Source organism: Fusarium vanettenii, assembly GCF_000151355.1.
Source record: "Fusarium vanettenii 77-13-4 chromosome 4 genomic scaffold NECHAsca_3_chr4_2_0, whole genome shotgun sequence".
NCBI lineage: Eukaryota > Fungi > Ascomycota > Sordariomycetes > Hypocreales > Nectriaceae > Fusarium > Fusarium vanettenii.
This window is the reverse complement of record NW_003315879.1, coordinates 2828905-2849044: the sequence shown is the minus strand read 5'-3', so window position 1 is coordinate 2849044 and position 20140 is coordinate 2828905. Positions and strand designations below refer to the sequence as shown.

The 20140-nt window shown below is 53.4% G+C and overlaps 4 protein-coding genes across 4 annotated transcripts; all 4 read left to right on the top strand.

Moving 5' to 3' along the window:
* Positions 1 to 884: 884 nt before the first annotated feature.
* Positions 885 to 4031, top strand: NECHADRAFT_79374 (uncharacterized protein; the record flags this gene model as incomplete). Its single annotated transcript, XM_003052277.1, has 2 exons — positions 885 to 3605; positions 3990 to 4031. 2 exons carry the CDS (start codon positions 885 to 887, stop codon positions 4029 to 4031), a joined length of 2763 nt encoding a protein of 920 aa, XP_003052323.1.
* A 1562-nt stretch (positions 4032 to 5593) lies between these two features.
* On the top strand, positions 5594 to 6348 carry NECHADRAFT_79373 (uncharacterized protein; the record flags this gene model as incomplete). Its single annotated transcript, XM_003052276.1, has 3 exons — positions 5594 to 5789; positions 5888 to 5983; positions 6206 to 6348. 3 exons carry the CDS (start codon positions 5594 to 5596, stop codon positions 6346 to 6348), a joined length of 435 nt encoding a protein of 144 aa, XP_003052322.1.
* Positions 6349 to 8302: 1954 nt separating this feature from the next.
* Positions 8303 to 11774, top strand: NECHADRAFT_38475 (uncharacterized protein; the record flags this gene model as incomplete). Its single annotated transcript, XM_003052275.1, has 2 exons — positions 8303 to 8394; positions 8543 to 11774. 2 exons carry the CDS (start codon positions 8303 to 8305, stop codon positions 11772 to 11774), a joined length of 3324 nt encoding a protein of 1107 aa, XP_003052321.1.
* Positions 11775 to 13322: 1548 nt separating this feature from the next.
* Positions 13323 to 15851, top strand: NECHADRAFT_11630 (uncharacterized protein; the record flags this gene model as incomplete). Its single annotated transcript, XM_003052274.2, has 2 exons — positions 13323 to 15417; positions 15601 to 15851. Coding segments are annotated over 2 exons (2346 nt in total), but the record flags the coding sequence as incomplete, so codon positions are not given.
* Positions 15852 to 20140: the final 4289 nt, after the last annotated feature.

Here is a 20140-nt window from a genome sequence, read left to right as displayed (position 1 = left end):
TAATGAGGGTATTCGGGACTGGAGGTGCATGGATGGGACTTGCGGTTGGAGTTGGGCGTTTAGATCGCTTCAGACGACTACCAGAATCTCTAGATATGGATCTAGACTATCATTACTCGTCCCTACGTATGGATGAAGTATGAACCGGTAACTAGGGAATACAGAGGATATTTCCTCAAACCCCTAGTCCGTCATGTGCCATGTTCCACTCAATTGTGTTGCAATGTGAGTTGCATCTTCAGCTCCAGGCATCCTGGAACTATTGTCAGTTACAGCCACAATGCAGCAACACGCCATGCGCAGTATGTAATTGAGGCTCAGAGGCTTCGCAATCAGAATTGCTAGAATTCGGCAGCCTAGCAGGACGTTGAAGAGGCTGTCCAAACACGTCAAAGAGCAGTTCGGTTGTCGTCTTAGTCCCATCGACAACCATGCGAGTGCAATAGCATGGATCTCAGCTTCGACCAGTCAGATCGATTCCGTGCCTCACGTCAAGCATGGGCCATTCCTATAATTGGGGAATTGGGGGCCAAAGACGACCATGAATTCCTACGGATGTTTTCGCTGCTCATCGCCAAGATAAAGGCGAGCCCAGTCTTGATGACTCAGGCATCTTGAATGTGGGTGCCTGAAGCCTGCTTCCCGCACGTGCACGGACCAACTCCTGTTCCTGCCTTGCGTTGCGCACTACCTAACCGAATGCGCAATCGCAACCTCCGCGTTGACGTACTATCGACCATCGCGCCCTTGACTTCTCGACGCGCCCACCATTCACGCCATCAGATGGCATCGCCAACGTCCTCGGAATAGGGCAACGGTATCCGCTCATTTACACTATTCATCGCGCTTCGCGTCAGACGAGCCACGAGGCTCAGCGCAACACCATGGCCGCCGCCAAAGACCCCCAGGGCGACACCAAGATGGAGGATGTTTCGCCCAAGAACCAGACCTCGATGGAGGAGTCCATCACCCAGTCGCTTGGCCCGACGGGCAACGGGCTCGCGTCGCTACAATCGCGCGTCGATCCCGATGCGCAGACCACCGTTACCGATTTCCTCGATTTTACAGAATACCTCTCCTCTGATGTTGTGCGGTCCCTCACGCTCATCGGGAAGCTCGACGAGCGCTACATCAATGCATCCCACATGGTCGACGACTTGACCTCGGTATGGGGTCGGCTCCCCAGTCTACCTGCGGAGGAGCGCCGACCACCCGTGCAGCTTAGGGCAGACATCTCTGAGCAACTGGCTCAGTCAGTTGACTCGAGGGCCTTTGCCCATGCCGAGGCCGTGAGGTTGTCGGAAAATGTTAACAGGCACTACAAAAAGGCAAAGGTTTTACTTTCTAAACTGCAGAAGATGATGGACAACTATCCCACTGAGGAAGTCAAAAGCCCAGTTGTTTCGAAATCGCCACAGTTGGCAAGGAATAAATTAAGCTCCAAGGCTGCAGGCGAAGGTGGTCAGAAGCCCAGACGCCCGCAAGTTCCGAGAATTATCGTGCCGGGAGAGATCTTAGCACCATATGATGTTGACTACGATACCTTTACCGACGACAGCGACATTAGTTCTGACGAGGAGTCGGATACTCCAGCACCAAGTCGAAGAACTCCCGCGCCACCTCCGCGAATCAAGCTTGTTACCAACAAGACCCCAAAGACGCCGAGTCGCCTCGCGCGGCCAGTGAGCTATCCTACGGCCGCCCTGAGCCAGGCTGCAGCTGCGAACAATGCAGCCTTGCTTCATCCGCCACCCGAAAACGCAGTTATTGGCAGCCCTGATGCTCCATGGCTACAACTAACCCAGTATGAGCTGGCCAAGCTACGGAAGCGGATGAAGAAGAATGCGACGTGGACCCCGAGCGAGACCATGATTGCTCGCGAGCTTAAGGCTCTGGGCCGTGGTCCTGATGCCTATCACGAGGCCAAGAGAAAGGCCGAGGGAGAAGGGAAATCCTTTGAACCTCCAGTCCCCGAGCCCATCGTGGATAACGAGTCGGGCGAGAAGCAACTCCCTGCTGGTGCGATCAGTGCTGACACGTTGGCTGCTGAAGAGGTCCCGACAAGCAATCGCGGCATGAAGCTCAACGAGGCAAAGAAACTAAAGAGGGAGGCCCTGGCCAAGCTCGCCGCAGAGGAAGCCGAAGAATCAGCCAGGAAAATGGCAGAGGCAGCTAAGCTCTTCCTCGGCAATGGCAATAACGGAAACAAGGGGAACCAAAAGGGCCAAGCCCCGACCCCGGCGTCTGAGGCCCCCAAAGAAACACCCACCAAGCCCGTGAAAACAAGAGCCACGTCGAGGGCTACGAAGCGAAAGAGAGAGCCAGAGCCAGAGGAGAGCCCCAACTCCCACGAGAACAACGAACAGCAGCCCTCACGACCACAGGTGAAGCGCACCAAGACTGAGACTCCTGTTCCACCACCCCACCACCCTTCCATGAGCCATAGCAAGGGACCAACCCCTGAGAGTACAGGTCCTCCAGCTCCCCTGACGACGTCTGGTGAACACGCTGTCGCCACACACGCCGAAACCCCAGTTCCCATTCCCATCCCACCCCAAGGCACGTCAATGATCACCAGAGGAGCCAAGTCTCCAACTCCCAACCCGTCTAACTCGACTGCAGCTCCCGCCGTCACTCCTGGCAAGGCCCACCCGACAGAGACTCCAGTGCCCTTCCCAGTCCCCGAGCCGCGAAAGTCGGCAACCCCTGTGCTGCCTCCAGTGAGAGAAAACACTAAGCGAGAGACTCGGGGTGACGCAGCGAAGCGGACGCAGCAGGCCCAGCAGCAGCTACTTTTGCAGCAACAGGCACAAGCGCCACCGCCCCAGCAACCCCAGGAAGCTCCTCAGGAGCAGCAGCAACCTGAGCGGCAAGCGTCTAACCCCCCTCAACCTCAACCCCAATCCCAACCCCAACCCACTATAATCCCTCCTCCACAACCCCCTCCAGTTGCCCCTGAAGTACCAAGCAAGCAGATACCTTCACGGGCTGCAACGCCCCGATTAACTCCAGGGCCAGAGGGCCTTGCCCTCCGCCGACCGAGCTCTCGTGGTAAAGGCGCAAGCCAAGAACCACAGTCCTCACTAGCGGCAGATCGGCCACGACGGGCGAGCACCGCTCGCAACACGCCTGCCCCCGAGCCTCGGCCACCCAAGCGAACCAAGCGTCCTGCCCCCGGCGTTGTTAGTACCACAAACAGTGGCGGGAATAGCGCTGTCGGTAAGCGAAAAGCGGCGCCGAAGAAGAAAGCTCGTCCGAGGCAGAATAAGGGTCCTGCGGAGCCAGAGCTGGAGGAGGTAGACGACGAGGGGAACCCGATCGACCCCGACGAGCCGAGATACTGCTCCTGCAACCGAGTCAGCTTCGGCCTCATGATCCAGTGCGACAATGTCGACGTAAGCGGCTCCTCAACCACGCCCTCACACTCATCCTCCACCTCAGCATCCCGTCGAAAGGGAACGGACAAGCAGCTAACACAGAAGCAGAATTGCAAGGAAGAGTGGTTTCATCTCGAGTGCGTCGGTCTCGCCGAAGTGCCCGCGCGGACGACCAAATGGTATTGTCCCGAGTGCCGGGTGCTGCTCAACATTGGCGAGAAGGGCGAGGTCAGTGCGAGGGGTGTGAAGATGTAGGAGGGTGATGACAACAATTTTGGGGGATTCGTACAGGTCGATTTTTGGAGTTTAGAACGGTACGATTTGGGGCGAAGTCTGGATGTTTGATATTTTAGGAGATGTCCTCTGCAAGGATCCTATGAGAGAATGATACCCGAATGATTTGCTCTTTATTGGTTGCAGTCTAGGGCCTACCAGCAACTTTCACCAAGACACGACGGGACCTCACACGCAGGTCGAGAAATGAAGACACAAGCACATCAAGAGGGTCAGTTACCCAGCTCTCTTGAAGATAATGATCGGCTAAAGATATATCATAGTAAAGGCAAAGCTTCAGAGCTTCTTTATTTATCCTTACTATACTCTATCTATTAGCTTCAGGGGGATTATCCCAGTGTCTCCATTTCCTCGACCTGAGTGCCTGAGAAGCCCACCACGCGCAGTGAGGTCTCAATGGTCGATAACAACCACATCTCTTAACAAGGCGTAATTGGTTTAGTGGTAAAATTCTCCGTTGCCATTCGAGCAGCGTCGGGGAGCCCTGGGTTCGATTCCCAGATTACGCATTGATTTTTGACATTTTTGCATGTTTCTTCCATCGATTCCAAAGACCGGATTGTGTGTCTTTTTGCAATCCCAAGCTCTTTTGCCGCCTCGTCCGATGCGTTCCCCGTAATGGCCGATTGCATCACCTTTGTCACGTGCAACAAGCCAAAGCGTGATTGGTTTAGTGGTAAAATTCTCCGTTGCCATTCGAGTAACGTCGGGGAGCCCTGGGTTCGATTCCCAGATCACGCATTGCTCATTTCTTTTTGCGTGTTGCAGCATGAGATCCTTTTTGCTAATCATCCACCTCCCTTGGTTGTCTGTTCCGATGAGTGGGTGTTGAGACGGGATGAAAGGAGTTTGGGTGTTGAACACTCGACTCGCGCAAGGCAGGTGCTGTTAGGTTCCGAATAACTTTCAGAGGGAAGTCCAGTTTTTTGCTCACTTGAACTGCAACTGCCTCATAATAATTCAACCCTTTGGTCAAATCTCATATAGGGTAATTTAATTGACGTTGAATAGGTAGGTAGTGCCTGAAGGTTGGGGTGGTCAAATAGTACTGGAAGTCTCTTGAATAGTTGAAGAAGAGCAAGAACACACTTGATCAACGACGATAACACCTGCTCCTATACCCATGGCGATTGAGCAGCGTGTTTGAAGGTCACATCGGCCGTCGATTCTCTGGGAGCCAGGGAAGAAATAGGTGGGGGTGACTGAATAGTATGTGGTGACTACCAAACTCGGTTAATAGTCGATCAAAGGACCAACTGGTTCCATTATCAAAAAGGCATTTGTCGACAATAAGGCCAATGGCGTCTCGTGTCCAGCATATCACCCTTGACTTGCTACTGGTAGTGAGTGAGGCGCAGAATACTATATACGCATTTGACAAAAAGAAAACCGCTACTTGACGGTCAAAAAAGAAACATCTCCGGTACAGGGAATCGAACCCTGGGCTCCGCGGTACAGTTCCCTCAAGTTATGAGAGCGCGAAATGTTAGCCACTACACCATACCGGATGAACTGGCTGTTGATGGGAGAAGCAGAAGATGATCCGAAGAAGTATTCGACGAAAGCCGTGATCGTACTGGTCCTATCTGCTTTGTCGTGCTCTGAGCATCAAGAACTTGAGAATAAGTTGTGTAGAATCTGAGGCTTCGGAGGCTCAGGAACACATGAAACCTAAGCCCTGCGGGGATAGAGTTAATGCATGGCGGACCGCCACGCTTCATTCCAGAAAGAAACACTGACGGTAACTTTCGTTAGCTGGATCACGATCTGCTGCAACCCACCTGTGGAAAGCAATTGCATCATGCTGGTTGTTGAACTCCGTATATCCGTATTTATAAGTGAGGAGTCTGGCGGGCGGAGTAGCCAAGCTGCTCTCTCTTCTCGCTCTATTTGTCAGAAAACAACCTCGCAACATATTCACAATGGCAAAGAACATACCTGAAAGATACCTACCCCAATACGCAAAGGAGGACGACTGGGATGATAAAGAGCTCCAAGACTTTGTGACGAGTTTCTATCGCCTCTCTGATAACCCTGAGGAGAATCAGCGATGGGTCGACTCATTCACGGACGATGCGAACGTACAGATTGGCGCCGACAAGGCGCAAGGGTCTGAAGGTTAGTCAACTGGTCTCTGTCGGGTTGACTATCATGTGAAGCCAGTCCGACAAACTGTTGAGATGTTGAGCTGACAGACAAATACACAGAGATCCCAGACTTCCGCACTCGGATGTGGGCGCATATCCAAGAGCGTAAGCACACGGTGCTCAAAGTATTCCCTGGGAAGTTCACTGGATCGGACGCATCGGAGCGTGAGTGTATGCTGCTCGGAGAAGCGAGCTTCTTGACACGAGATGGGAGAACTATTGAGGCTGGTTGGTCGGCGCATGCGGTGGTAAGAAGGGACCAGGGTCAATGGAAGTTTGCGCAGTATCGAGTCTGGGTGCAGAACGAATAGGCGGACACCTCTTATGAACTCGGAGCAGTTGAGATTGTGCATAGTCTGGGTTGATCAACTTTGATGGTATTCCAAGCTCCCAAGCTCAGCGCCTCTGTTGAGAAACCTGTCCAACCCGATACGTCATGGCAGTCCCGTGGGAGAAATGCGGGGATGGGAGTTGGGGATGCGTATTGCCCGTGGTCGAATGGCAAAGCCCCGGATCAGCACGCCGATTAACGGAAAGCTGTGGCAGGGGAATCGACAAGTCCCGAGAAAGAGCAAGGTCAGATGAAAAAGGCTAGCAGCACACCCGGGGGCGTCATGTCGTCAACATGGCATCGTCGCAACGTTTCTGGGGCGCTCTAGAGTTCACCGTCCCTTGCTTTCCCACGCTGCCGGCCTTCTGCTCCGGCGCAGACGAACTCGCGGCCTCCCTCGATCTACTCATCTGGGATATCGCCCCCTGGAGATGAGAGGCACAGCAAGGTGGATGGCGTAGATGGCAGGGCTCACCTGACCTGCGGTCACGGCGTAGAATCATGTGGCTTGGATTGGGTCGGATGGATGGTAGATGGTGGATGGTGCAGCCTGGACGTCTGGGGGGAATGATGGCGGATCATTGATGACTATGACTTGATGACTGTGGTGACTATTGCGTACTTGCCCGATTCGAAGTGCCAGTCAAGTTGGTGTCTTCTTTCACTTGTTGGATCAAGGAACGTCGTCATAACTAAGCTCTCCCTTTAACAGCCCAGACCCGGAAACCTGTTATGAACTGGGCGCGTAACTGGGCATGATACAGTAGCCTGCGACGTGGTTCATCATGCCCGCCGCCTCGGCCAGGCTCGCCAGGGAGGGCCGGATTCGTACCCATCCTTCAGCGCATGAACCCCCCGCGTCGGCCGGCCCTGTCCCGAGACTCGCACCGCGGGAGTTGGAACTGGAGCTGACCAGAAGTTCAAAGCCATGCGCCTTTACCGCCTGCTGAGCCAGTCTGACCTGACTGTGTCAATAACCGGTGGTTAGCCATCGGTGCCAAAGAGGCAAGTCGGAACCTTCAGTTGACCTAGCTAGAATGCACAGGTTCGGCGTGCCTGACAGGATGAGCCACGCAGATCCGGCTGGCTCTGATATGTACCCGGCCTTGCCTTATCACTTCCCGCGGGGGCTGGTGATGACGGGAGGTACCTCTCTGCCTGCCAGGTCCCTTATCGTGTACAACCTCAGCCAGCCTCCACCCATCCAAAACCGCCCGGCGCTAGAACAACCTCGGGCGGGTTCAGGTTCGCTATTTACAGCCCAGGGCATGTGGCCCCCTGCTTGGCTCCCCGACACCCCCCGTAGCGCTCTCCCCTCAGTGGACCAAGACCCCGCGTCACTGGATGAGGTGTCAATGGCCGCGGGAGGGTGGGATGAATGAATGAATGAATGTCCATAGCTCCGGGCTGCCTTACACCATGGATCCAAGGACCAGGCCATGCCATGCGTCTCGGGGTGACTCCCTTGTCTTCAGTTCCAGGTCCAAGTCAACCGACTCCTTCTCTCTTCTTTCATTTCCATACTCTTCCATGACTCTACGATAAAGCATCAAACAAGCGCATGACGATTTTCTTTATTCCCAACTCGAAACGATCTTTGGTTCCTCTATTTTCCTTCTTTTTTCTATCCAATATTATAGACTGAAAGCGACGAAGCTGGCCTACGCCGCTGCCCAACAAACTCCCGCACCGCACCCCGCCCTTGCTCTCATTCGCAATCACTCACTGCACTGACCCAACCTGACTGCAGCGGTACTTGCCCCTGCTGTTACTACAGTACCCCTCGATCTGTGCGAGTCGCAGTTGTTCACTGCTGGCTCTCTCTGGCGTCATTGCCTCTGATCCTCGACGCGACACAGGACACAGACTTTGAATCTAGCCAAGTGCCGGCGTCACCTCGACTCTTTCTGAGTAAATCGATTTGACGCCTCCTTTTTGGCAACCACGTTCTGCGGAAACGCGAACCCTTTAGGGGCAGGAAACTGCTCCGACGCTTCTCCAAATCAGTTGAATGCCTTGTATGTTTGTACCTCTATGTCCCCCCTCATTCCGCCTACCTCCCTCTACTATCGCCTATCCCGCCCCTGGACCGCGCCTGGTCCTTGACTCACGTCCTGCAACACGCTGCCTTCTGCTTGCCAGAGGAGCTGACCATGACTCTTTCTCCAGCCTCCAAAAAGGACAGGAAACATGCCAAAGAAAGTGGCGGCATTGCCGCGGCCGTGACGAAGCAAACAGCTGGAAAGTTCGCGTGAGTCTTCCCTTGTCCGCATGACTTGCCTCTTATCATAATAAGTACCTGGCTGACCCGTTGCATGTAGCAACATCAACAACACCGGTAAGGACAACGGCAGCACCAACACCAATACCAACAACTCCAATAGCGCTGCCAGTAACAAGAGCAAGAGCTCCTCCACCTCGGTCGCTTCCACGCCCCCGGCCGATACTCCCGAAATCCAGCCTTCTTCCGGCCCTGACAATGTCAACCCCGCTGTCTCCCCTATGCTGGCTGCTTTGTCCACCACTCCAGTATCTGCAAGTACAGCACCGAGTATGAATAATGAATGGATGAGGAGCGGCATGGCCGGCTCCCCAGGCAACCTCATCAGTATCATGGGCGATTCACCTCCTACTCAACCATCTTCTTATGAGGACTCCAATCGACTGCATCACGGATGGGCTGCCCAGCGACCTTACATGAGCCCTTCTCCTGCATCTCTGTCTCCCCCAAGTCATGGTCGACGGCCCTTGAGTTTTCATATGGATGCTCAGTATCAGTCACCCGAGACTCCCCCACCAGGTGCGCATTATCGTCGTGGTTCTGTCAACTCTCCTTTCGCTGGCTCGAGGATGGGAGGTCAACCTCCACTCCCTCATCAGCCCCAACCGCATTTCTATGGAGCCCCGGATATCGATCTCAATATGGAATCCCGTTCGGGTATGAAAGCAGGTGAACGCGGCTACTTCTTTGGCTTTGACAAGCTTCCGGAATGCTCTGGTTTCCCTGCTAGCCCTAGTAACGTTGTTATTGCGGGCTACGAAGGTGGTCTCGATGTGTACGCCGTCAGCAAGAGAGGCCTCGAGCCTGTGGCAAGTTTAAAGGGACTGCGTGGAGGTGTCCGCCATGCCAAGATTCTTCCATGGACTCTGGGCAACGCTTCGGAGTCGCTGTTCCCTCTTGTCGCGGTGGTCCTTCATGGTCCTGTATTGCCCTCAAGCTCGGCTGGATTGTCCACTCAGGATGAGAACGCGAGCCCTAGACCCGACGGAACGACGAGCCCGCGGTCCGTTTTCGCTCATCAGGATGGATTTCAAGGACGCAAGCCTATCGATGCTTATCAGACTTCCGTCGAAATCTACTCCCTCAAGACGAACCAACCTGTCGATGTGCTTCTCCAGGCGCCCAAGATTCACATCAACCCCGAGATTTCCGTCACAAACCCCATCTTTAGACCTCCCCCGCCCAGTGGCTCTTTCACGATTAGAGCAGACTCTGGAACGCTTGTAGTCTGTTCGGGCGTCACCGGTGAATGCTGGGTGTATTGGCAACTGTTGGAGGAACAGAATGGCCACATCTTTACATGCGTCGGCAAGATATGGACCAGTCTCCAGCAGAGCCATCGTGGTGAGGTGCCAGAGGAGGCCGATAAGTCGCGCGCTTCATCTGCTAACCCTCGACCAAACCCGCAAACCCCGATCCTGGCCGTCAATGGACGATGGATCGCTTACTGTCCATCGAATCCATCAACCCAGGTCCTACTCGGAGCTCATGTGCCACTGCCAATTTTTGGCAAGGCACCTGGACTCTCCAGTGTCACCTCGCCCCAACTTCCGACGATATCTGCATCAGTCGATCTGCCTATATCAGACAGTGTCGTCAACAAGATTATGCGGGAGACGACCCAGGAGCTGATCCAGGGTGCTAAATGGGTTGGCCAGCAAGGGCGGCAGGCTTGGAACTCGTACTGGAATAAGTCGTCAAGCCCTCAGCTACAGCCGCAACAGGCTCGCTCTCCGCCTCAACACTGGGCTGGAACTCGGTCTCCTCATGGAGACGCCAGCCAGTTCCCGCCCACCCATGGTTCCGCTGGCCAGGCCGTAGCCAAGGAGCCTGGGCTGGTGTCTATCATTGACGCTGGGTCGCTCTCTACATCTTCCTCAATCCACCCAATTGTTACGTTCTCGACACCATTGGGATGCAGTTATCTTTCCTTCTCACCATCTTCCTTGTCTCTGTTTACGGCCAGCAGCAAGGGTGATGTTCAGACGGTTTGGGACCTCTTGCGTATCCAACATACCAGATCGTCCCCCCTCCAGGCAACTGTTGCGCCAAATACGAGCACAGGACCCCAGGTCCGTCAGATCGCCCAGTTCTCTCGCATGACTGTCGCACGGATCGTCGACGTTGCTTGGACACAGGCGCAGGGCGAGCGGCTAGCCATGGTGACAGAACGTGGCACTGTTCATCTTCTCGACATGCCGTCGAGCGCATTCATGTGGCCCGCTCCGCGCCGTCGCAAAGCGGCTCCTGAGAGTGGTACTGCTACACCAGACCAGACTAATACCGCAGTTTCGTTGGCTACAGGCGCCTTTGGTGCGGCCTACCAAGCTGCAAAGCCTTTCGTAGGCCGGCCCCGTCGTAGCAGCGCCAACGTCCCTGGCGTTACTAGCAATACTCTCAAGGATTCCGCGGCCATGGGAGGAAGGGTGATTGCTGCTAGCATTAGCTCTTCCCTTGGGAAGACGGGAACTGCGATCAATCAACTTCGACAAACGGGAGAAAACCGTGTGTCCTTGCCACCAAGCTCAACCTATCCAGCGGCATCCTGTGTGACCTGGATCAGGAGCCGGAAGCATCACGGACTCTACGTGGTTGGAGGCGGCTTTATGCGGGCGTTCTCCTGTCGGACTCGTCGGTCTAGCGTACAGGCTGGTAGCAGAGTGACACGCGCCAGCAGATATCACGACTACAATGTGCAGGCCTTGCCTAATGATCTCGTTGCTCCGGCTGTACGACAAATGGTCGACCTGGGCGCTCAAGAGGAGATCCTCGACCTTTCGGATCGTGAAATGGACGCCGGGAACACACTGACACTCAACCCTCGACCTCGTGCGGTTTCCACAGACCATAACATGGAATCTTCGATCCCCCAGGCCGAGATAGAATCAAGCGCGCCTTACCAGCCCTTCCACACCGATCGGCGGGTAACCCTGTGCGAATACCGGCGAGGTGCAGCAGATCAACTGGAAGCAGTGTCTGCCATCCTAGCCGAGACGAATCTAGAAGAGAATGCATCAAAGAAAAAGAAGAAGAAGGGGCAACCCGTGGAATCAGGTTCATCACGCGGTGCTTCGAGCACCGCTGCTTGGGCCTTTGGGCAGGATCTTCCCGTGGTGCGACTGGACTTGGGTTTGCCGTCTGTTGCCGAAGAGGAGTACGGCGACCTGGATGACCACCTCGGCCTTCCCCAGTCGGCCATGGAGCGTGTGATGCAGTATGGTGATGAGGAGCAGATTGTGGTGACAACAAGGAGACGCCGTGGAGCTCAGGGCGGAGGCCCAGGGGAGGATGGCTTCTTTGAGGATGATTGTGAAGTCCTCGATTTTGCTGATCAGAGAGTCTAGGTCTTGTTGGTAGCACGACAACATTTGAGGTGTGTTCGAGGCTTGAGGTGCGGACTGCTTGGCTTGGCTTTGCTGTTTTTCATGCATGCTATGGGATAGTGTTCCGTTGCTTGAGCTTTGTCGACAAACAGCAAAGGTGTCGACATTGGTGTGGCAGGGGATGTCTGAATTCAACCTCACTCACGGTCTGGATTACTGGAGTTGTCTGATTCTGGTCTGTTGGACACATTGGTAATACGAAAGACACTCGTTATCACAGCATTTGTATAGCAGGCCCTAAGGCCTGAAGAAATAGAAACACATTAGATACCCATTTCTCTGCATTGCTCTCTTTTTCTGTGTCAATACAAGGACACGCGGGACCTTTTGTCTTTAGCCGCAAGGTCCCATGGCATGATTAGATGGTGGACTACTCAGGCAGAGAGCACCGCCCAAGATGCCACAATGAATAATTACAAGGTATATCTATCGACGTTTTGATCGTCTAGTTCGTCTTCTTGGCAGCAGCCTTGGCCTTGGCGGCCTTCTTTTTGTTGCTCCGGATCATGACCATGCCGAGGAAAGAGCCCACGACGGCGCCGCCGAGAAGAATGATGATGACGGGGATGCGGATGGCCCAAACTCGGGGAGGGAAGAAGTTCTGAAGCACATGGTCGTCGTCGACAAAGGGCTGGAAGGGTTGTTAGTATACACGCATGCGCGCAAATCGAGACCAGGAGAGTCGAAGCAGCGAGGGGCAAGACTCACCATGAGCAGGGTCCAGATGGTGTAGTAAAGGAAGACGACAGAAGCGGCCACGAGCATGGCGAGACCGACGATTTTGTCCAACTGTAAATTCGAGATCGGGTTAGTCGAGCGACAACTTGAAAAAGCGAGGGGTTGTTGCAGATGTGTTCAAAGATCGATGGTATGAGGCGCGTAAAGGGGACAGCGTGTAAACCAAGAGGTAGAGGAGTGACTGACCATTGTAATAGATGCGCAAGGCGAGCGAGCGTAGTTGGTACGGAAAGAAGAAGGGAGAAAAGAAGTTTAAAGAAAGTCTGTCGTTGAAGCCTGAGCCGGTGCTGGGATGTGAGGTGGAAGTAGCACGGGGCGGGATGTACCTGTCGAGAAGTCCAGCCTGGCCAAAATTCAGGACGCGATTCAGGAGGTGACGATGGGTGGTGCTTGCAGCGAATTGAGTGGAGCAAGCGCCACAGCTCAGCCACAGAGGATGTGGCTTGACAGCCTTGCCGGCCTGTGCGTCAACTTTTTTTCTTGGTTTGTCTCTGGTCGCGCTGCAGCCTCCCAGCCTCAGGCTCAAAGTCAGCGACGACATCCATCTCGTTCGTTGAGGAACTTTCGCTTTGTCTGTCTCCGCAACGTCATCAACTCTAGGAGCAGCGATCCCACGACATCAAAACCGCCGCGACTGCGACTCTATCGATGATGGCGTCCGCCGAGGTCGATATCCCCCGTCGCGAGCGCGACCGCGGCGACCGAAGCGACGGGCGCGATGGCGACTCGTACCGTCCTGCGAGGGCGCCGCGATCGCCATCCCCCTCACGAGCCCGCGAGCCGGTACCCGTGCGCACGGAGGAGGAGAAGCAGGCTGCTGCAAAGGCCGAGTACGAGAAGCTGTTGACGATGCGATCCGGCGGAACCTACATCCCCCCAGCGAGACTGCGCGCGCTGCAGGCCCAGATCACGGACAAGACGAGCAAGGAGTACCAGCGCATGGCCTGGGAGGCGCTCAAGAAGAGCATCAATGGTTTGATCAACAAGGTCAACACGGCAAACATCAAGCACATCGTCCCTGAGCTGTTTGGCGAGAACCTGGTCCGCGGCCGAGGTCTGTTTTGCCGATCCATCATGAAGGCCCAGGCAGCCAGTTTGCCGTTTACGCCCATCTATGCCGCCATGGCTGCCATTGTCAACACGAAGCTGCCCCAGGTTGGTGAGCTGCTGATCCGCCGACTGGTCATGCAGTTCCGCAAGGGCTTCAAGCGCAACGACAAGGCCGTCTGCCTCTCCTCGACCACCTTCCTCGCCCACCTCATCAACCAGCAGGTTCAACACGAGATGCTTGCTGGTCAAATCTTGCTTTTGCTTCTTCACAAACCTACCGACGACAGTGTGGAGATTGCGGTTGGGTTCTGCCGTGAAGTTGGACAGTACCTGGAGGATATGCAGCCGTCTATTTCCATGGCCGTTTTCGACCAGTTCAGGAACATTTTGCACGAGGCCGATATCGACAAGCGAACGCAGTACATGATCGAGGTTCTGTTTCAGGTGCGCAAGGACAAGTTCAAGGATAACCCTGCCGTCAAGGAGGAGCTGGATTTAGTTGAAGAGGAGGATCAGATTACTCACCGAGTCGAACTGGAGGGCGAGATTGACGTGCAGGACGGGCTCAACATTTTCAAGTTTGACTCAGAATGGGAGGAACACGAAGAGGCGTACAAGAAGCTCAAGGCCGAGATCTTGGGCGAAGGAAGCGACGACGAGGATGATGACGATGACGAGTACGACAGTTCGTCTGAGGAAGAGGAGGATGAAAAGACTAAGGCTATGGAGATCAAGGACCAGTCTAATGCCGACCTGGTCAACCTGCGCAGGACAATTTACCTCACCATCATGTCCAGCGCCGACCCCGAGGAAGCTGTTCACAAGCTCATGAAGATCAACCTTCCAGCAGGACAGGAGCCCGAGCTACCCTCGATGATCGTCGAGTGCTGCTCACAAGAAAAGACGTACACCAAGTTCTTTGGAATGATTGGCGAGCGCTTCGCCAAGATCAACCGACTTTGGTGCGACTTGTTTGAGCAGGCTTTTGCCAAGTACTACGAGACTATCCACCGTTACGAGAACAACAAGCTCCGTAACATCGCCATGCTTTTCGGTCACATGTTTGCGTCAGACGCCCTTGGCTGGCACTGCCTGTCCGTCATCCACCTCAACGAGGACGAAACGACATCGAGCAGCCGTATCTTTATCAAGATTCTGTTTCAGTTCATCGCAGAGGAGACGGGTATGCCCAAGCTCAAGGCACGTATGACGGACGAGACCTTGAGGCCCAACTTGGAAGGTCTCTTCCCCCAGGAAAACCCCCGCAACATCAGATTCTCCATCAACTACTTTACGAGTATTGGAATGGGTGCTCTCACCGAAGAGATGCGAACACACCTTCAGAACATGCCCAAGCCAGCTCTACCCGCTCCTCCTGCCGCCGACTCAGACTCGGACTCGGTTTCAAGTTACTCATCCTATACTGGTTCGTCCTACTCGAGATCTCGATCACGATCGCGGACACCTCGTCGGGTCGCTGGCCGGGGCCGTTCTACTTCTCGGACTCCTGAGCGGAGGGCCCGCGGACGCTCATACAGCTCGTCGCGGTCAAGATCCTACACAAGGTCTGTGTCTGCAAGAGGACGTGGACGTAGCCAGTCTTACTCTGCGAGCCCCCCTCGTCGAGGTCGGCGGTATACTAGTGAGAGCCGCTCACGATCTCCGGCGCCCCGTGGTGGACGTGGTCGAGCACGCAGCGATTCATACTCGTCTCGTAGCCGGTCACGCTCTCCTCCTCCACGCCAAGCTCGTGGCCGAAGAGATTCTTACGCCTCGGAAGGTCGGTCACCCTCGCCGCCACCCCGTGACAGGCGAAGTCGATCCCGTGATTCGCAAGATCGACCTCCTTCTCCTGTGAACAAGCGGGAGTCTCCCCCTGCTGCTAGAAAGCGGCAGAGGTCACTCTCTGGTAGCCCACCACGTCGAGGACGGCCGCGCGGAAACGCCGGTCCAGGCTCCTACCGGCGCAACAGCTCCTCTGTGAGCGACGGAGCGCGAGACAAGCCGAGGCAATATAGTCGATCGCCCTCGTACGATTCCCGCTCTCCGCCGCCTAGGAGGGCCAAGCAAGAGAACAGGTCGCCGCCACCGGTGCGAAACGGGGGCCGAGACTCACAATTGCGGTCGCCCAGCCCACCACGCCGTGGAGGCAACCGACCCGCCAGTCCTGTGCCCGCAAAGAGGAGACGATATAGCGATAGTGTATCTAGGTCGCCACCGCCTGTGAAGCGAGGACGGCGGGGAAGTTGAAAAGACGGAAGGGGATGAGAGACGATGGGAAGCAAATCTTAATGGATAACATGTAGTTAGTTGAATTGGGCTGCTTTGGGGAGTTGTATCATCAGCGGGACTACCAAAATTGAAAGCTTCTGGCCCATTTTCGTTTCGTATCGTTTCTTGATCGCTTGGTTTTGTGACTCTCACTGCAGATGTCTAAGAGGGTCTTGCATGGGACATAGGAGATCCGAAAAGTAACTAGGAAGTTGTTATTCGGCCTTTAGCACTCACTGTAAAGATAAGACTGCTTAACCCTGATGTGCCCGTTTTGACCTGGTTCTTTAGTATCAGAAAAGGGGTCAAATTTGACCTTCACACTGACACTCTATTATCCCACTGACTCTGACAGAACAGCCGTAAACTATCGATGTGAGAGTATCCAGGGACTTGATCAATCCTCGGAAAAGGTTAATTCGCTCCGCCTTTTTTAGATGATGCGTTGGACGGCATTGTCGGGCGTTTGCTGCGTTCGTGGTGTCAACGGGTTCATGCCGGATCCTGCATGCATTGTGCAGTTCAACGGCAATGCAACGAGATGAACATGTTTCGTTGGGCAATACGATACTATTCAAACAGTCGGTTTTTATCATGTTGCGTTCGTTGAAGTCTAAGTTGGGAGTTACAATAGGGCGTTCTCACCAGATCTATACATGCGTTTGCAACACCAATTATGGCATTTTGGTCAACAGATGAAAGAAGACGAACGCTTCAGGGAGGACAGGATATAAATACCACCATGTTATGTGATCTCTCAACCCTTCTCTTCACCTCTCACAAGTCCACTTAGTTGAGGTTCAAGCAATTCACCAACACTGAACCACACTGATACACCATCAGCACAAGTTCTGAGCACCTCGCCAACTACAGCATGATGGATCTCGCCGACAGATCTTGGAATTTCCGCTGCGTCTGGAGCTGTGTCAGAGACACAATCATCGGACTCCAGATGAATCTCACCATGTGGGGGGAGAACTTCCAGGAGTTCCTTGACGCGTTTTACGACCCTGACAGTGAGTATCCCGTCTCCGTATCTACAATCTTTGTTTCTGACAGATGAATAGACGCCGACCCGAGTTACGTCGTGGACCGAGCTACCCTCGGTTGCATGCTGCTGATCTGCAACATGACGTTTATCCAACGACTGAGCGAGACTCTTCAATATCATGAGACCTTTGGCGCTCCTACTGCTCTGCCTGCCCCCCCTGTTGACTTCTGCTGCGATCTTCAGGGAGTTTGCATGTCTTGTGACTGGGCTTGAACGACTCTCGGCACATTTGAGATGGAGATGGGTGGACATCTGAGGAGGACGACGAGCTGCGATGGATGGGATATGGATTGCTTTTAGGCTTTCAACTCCAAGGAGGAATCTCACGGTCGATATGAAAGGATGAAGGGATGATAAGTACAGTAGCACATGATGCTTTGATAACGAATTTACGATCATACCAACGGCTTCTCTTGATGATTTACAGTGGCAGCAGCTGCCTGGTCAGTGCCGGGCAGTGACTTTAACATCGTGAGTCGGTCCTTATGATGATACTTCTACTTGTGCCACGTGAGAGCTGTCTTATCCACCTCGAGATAATCATCCGTGTTTTTTTACTTTGCTTCACTTCAAACCTTTCTGCCTAGAACCACGAGAAGCATCTGTGATACTTGGCATCGTTGAATGCGCATCTTTCAAGAGCAAGCGACGACCACACCTACAACATCTTTCAACTGCATACCCTTTGACAGTCAAAATACGGCCAACATGGAACTCGAGACTTTCATCATCTGCTTCAGCCTCAGCCTCGTCGTTCTCGCGAGTTCCTCTTTTCCAACCACGTCCCGCTATCTGCTGGGTCTCACGGCCATGTGGTTTTACTCCACCATGGGTGGTGAGTTTGTCTGCCGCTTTCTTAAACGTCTTTCTAATGCGACACCAGGAGCTGCATATTTCTCCGAGGTTCTATCTCCTATCGGCTCCGCTATAGTCGATGTTCTCCTTTGGCTTTACGATGCCACTCCCAGGTAAGGCTCCCCCGTCCAAGAGAGAGTATATCCCCGATCCGAATATGGTTTATCGTGATGAACAAAGCATTTCTTCAATAAAAAACATGCTGCAGTGTGGACGGGAATTACACAACGTGCTGCCTGTCCGTTTCATTGTCATACTCTGGTTCCTGCAAGATCACATAGCTAACATCATACGTAGGCTCTCTCATCTTCTGTCCCCCTCTCATTAAATGTTCATGGAGATGCAAGGGTGGCTTTCGTGTTTCCTTAGTTATATCTTTAGAGAGTTGTTGGTGACAATGCCTACGAGATAAAGCATGTCTTCAAAGAAATCAATACCATGGCAAGCTGGTATCTTTGTGGTATTCTTGCTGATAAAGGGCTTGGGCGCAGTGTTATCCACATGTGTGTGATAACCCATTTTTCTCTCAATGATAGGCATATTGGCAGCCTGGAGTCCTTGTCTACCTATGCAGATAGAGCCAAACCTCAATGGCAAAAGAGAAGTGAAAGACATCATGATAGGTATATAATCTACCATCCCTCACTCTCTATCTCTCCCCACTACTCACTACTCACAACTCACAACTCACATCAAGACACTGACACTGATACCACAATCCCACAGAACAAATATACCATGGCGGTTCACCTACAGCTCTTCGATACCAAGGCAATGATTCCCACAATCAAGCTTCTAGCAGCGCACTTTGTCAACATCTGCCTGATGAGCGTTCTTCTAGCCGCCCTATCTTTTGGCCTGATTTTAGTGTCCAGTGCCCTCACCGTCGAACTCGGTCTGCTAAGCGAAACGCTGTGTCCCATGCACGCTTAGCCATAGTTCTCATTTTCTACCATGGAGCCGAGTCGCTGATTCATGTGCTCGAGACGACAAAGAAACACAGCATAACGTGGTGGTTATGGAATCACTACCAGCACTCTGATTACCGGGCTGGATCACTTTGAAAGTTTTGGTGCCTGACATCTCTACGGGCTTGAGGCAATGGCTTGGTATGTTGGTGTTGTTGGCAAAGGGGATTAGAGTTGCCAACTGGCTCTTGGTTGTTGTATCCTACGGGGGAGATTTAGTAATAAGGGGGCACTAGTACTGCACATTGAAGGAACAGGTTGGGAGTAGCAAATACATCAACACACTTTGCCCTCATGACATTAAACGTGCTTCTGAAACATATTTTCGCTGTGGCAGTAGGTTTGTTGTATCAATGGGATCGAGGTCCTGCTCTCAACTAGATCCCACGCACATGCTCCTCTGAAAGTGCCTGTAGATGTTCCATTTTTAGATCTAGATCTCTGAGCAAGATCCATGACGAGCCGTGCCATTATGCTATGGCGCTTCTTATGTCCATTCTTCAAGCCTTGAAACCTGGTGGTATGAGTGTGCTAAGAGCTCGGAGTTTGTCTACTATATTATACCGAGTAGTCCACCCCTTTTTGTCCATCTGTGTTCTCTTTCATATACCGATAGCAACAACTTCTTACACACAGTTACCCAACCCCTTTCAGAAGTCATCAACGATAACTCGGCAAAAACATGGAGTGCATCCTGCCTGCCCTCAACTCAATTGGCTTCACGCCCATCGGACCATTAGCAGGTATGCACCCGGACTGGATATCGCGCTCGAAATTCTGATGAACCAGCCTAGGCTCGACTGCCGCTGTTTGGCAAAGCACTATTGGGAATGTTCCAGCAGGGAGTATTTTCGCCTTCCTTCAGAGCGTCACCATGAGCAAGGAGGTGGTTGGCGTAGGCAAGATGGCCGCTGGGGCATTATCCTCTTTGGCTTAGGATGAGCGGGAGCGGGAGCTGTATCTGTTAGCTGGTCTGGCTGAAAATTTGGTGAATTAAGTTCTGTTGGTGTTTCAACTTTGATGATGTCTTTGACACTCCTTTGCAAACAACTTGGTGTTTGTCTCTACTCCGTCCTTGAGCGAGTGAAGGAAAACTCGCCGACTCAGCAATCATTCACCTTGGCGAACAATCCAAGTCTCACGTAATAAATCGTCACTGAAACCTTGCTGTGACTTGTAGGCATTCACCGGGGTTCGCTGGCCTGTGGTTGGGTCAAATGTTTGATGTTGGCCTGGTCGGCCTCCCACATGAAACTGCATCGCCACCAAGGCTGCCCTGCAACCCTCACTCTCACCTTTGACCCCAACTAGACTGTCAACTTTGGCCCTAATCAGACCTTCACCACTTGCATCAACTCTCGAGAACAACTAGCGCTATGGCTGATAAAGTAAAG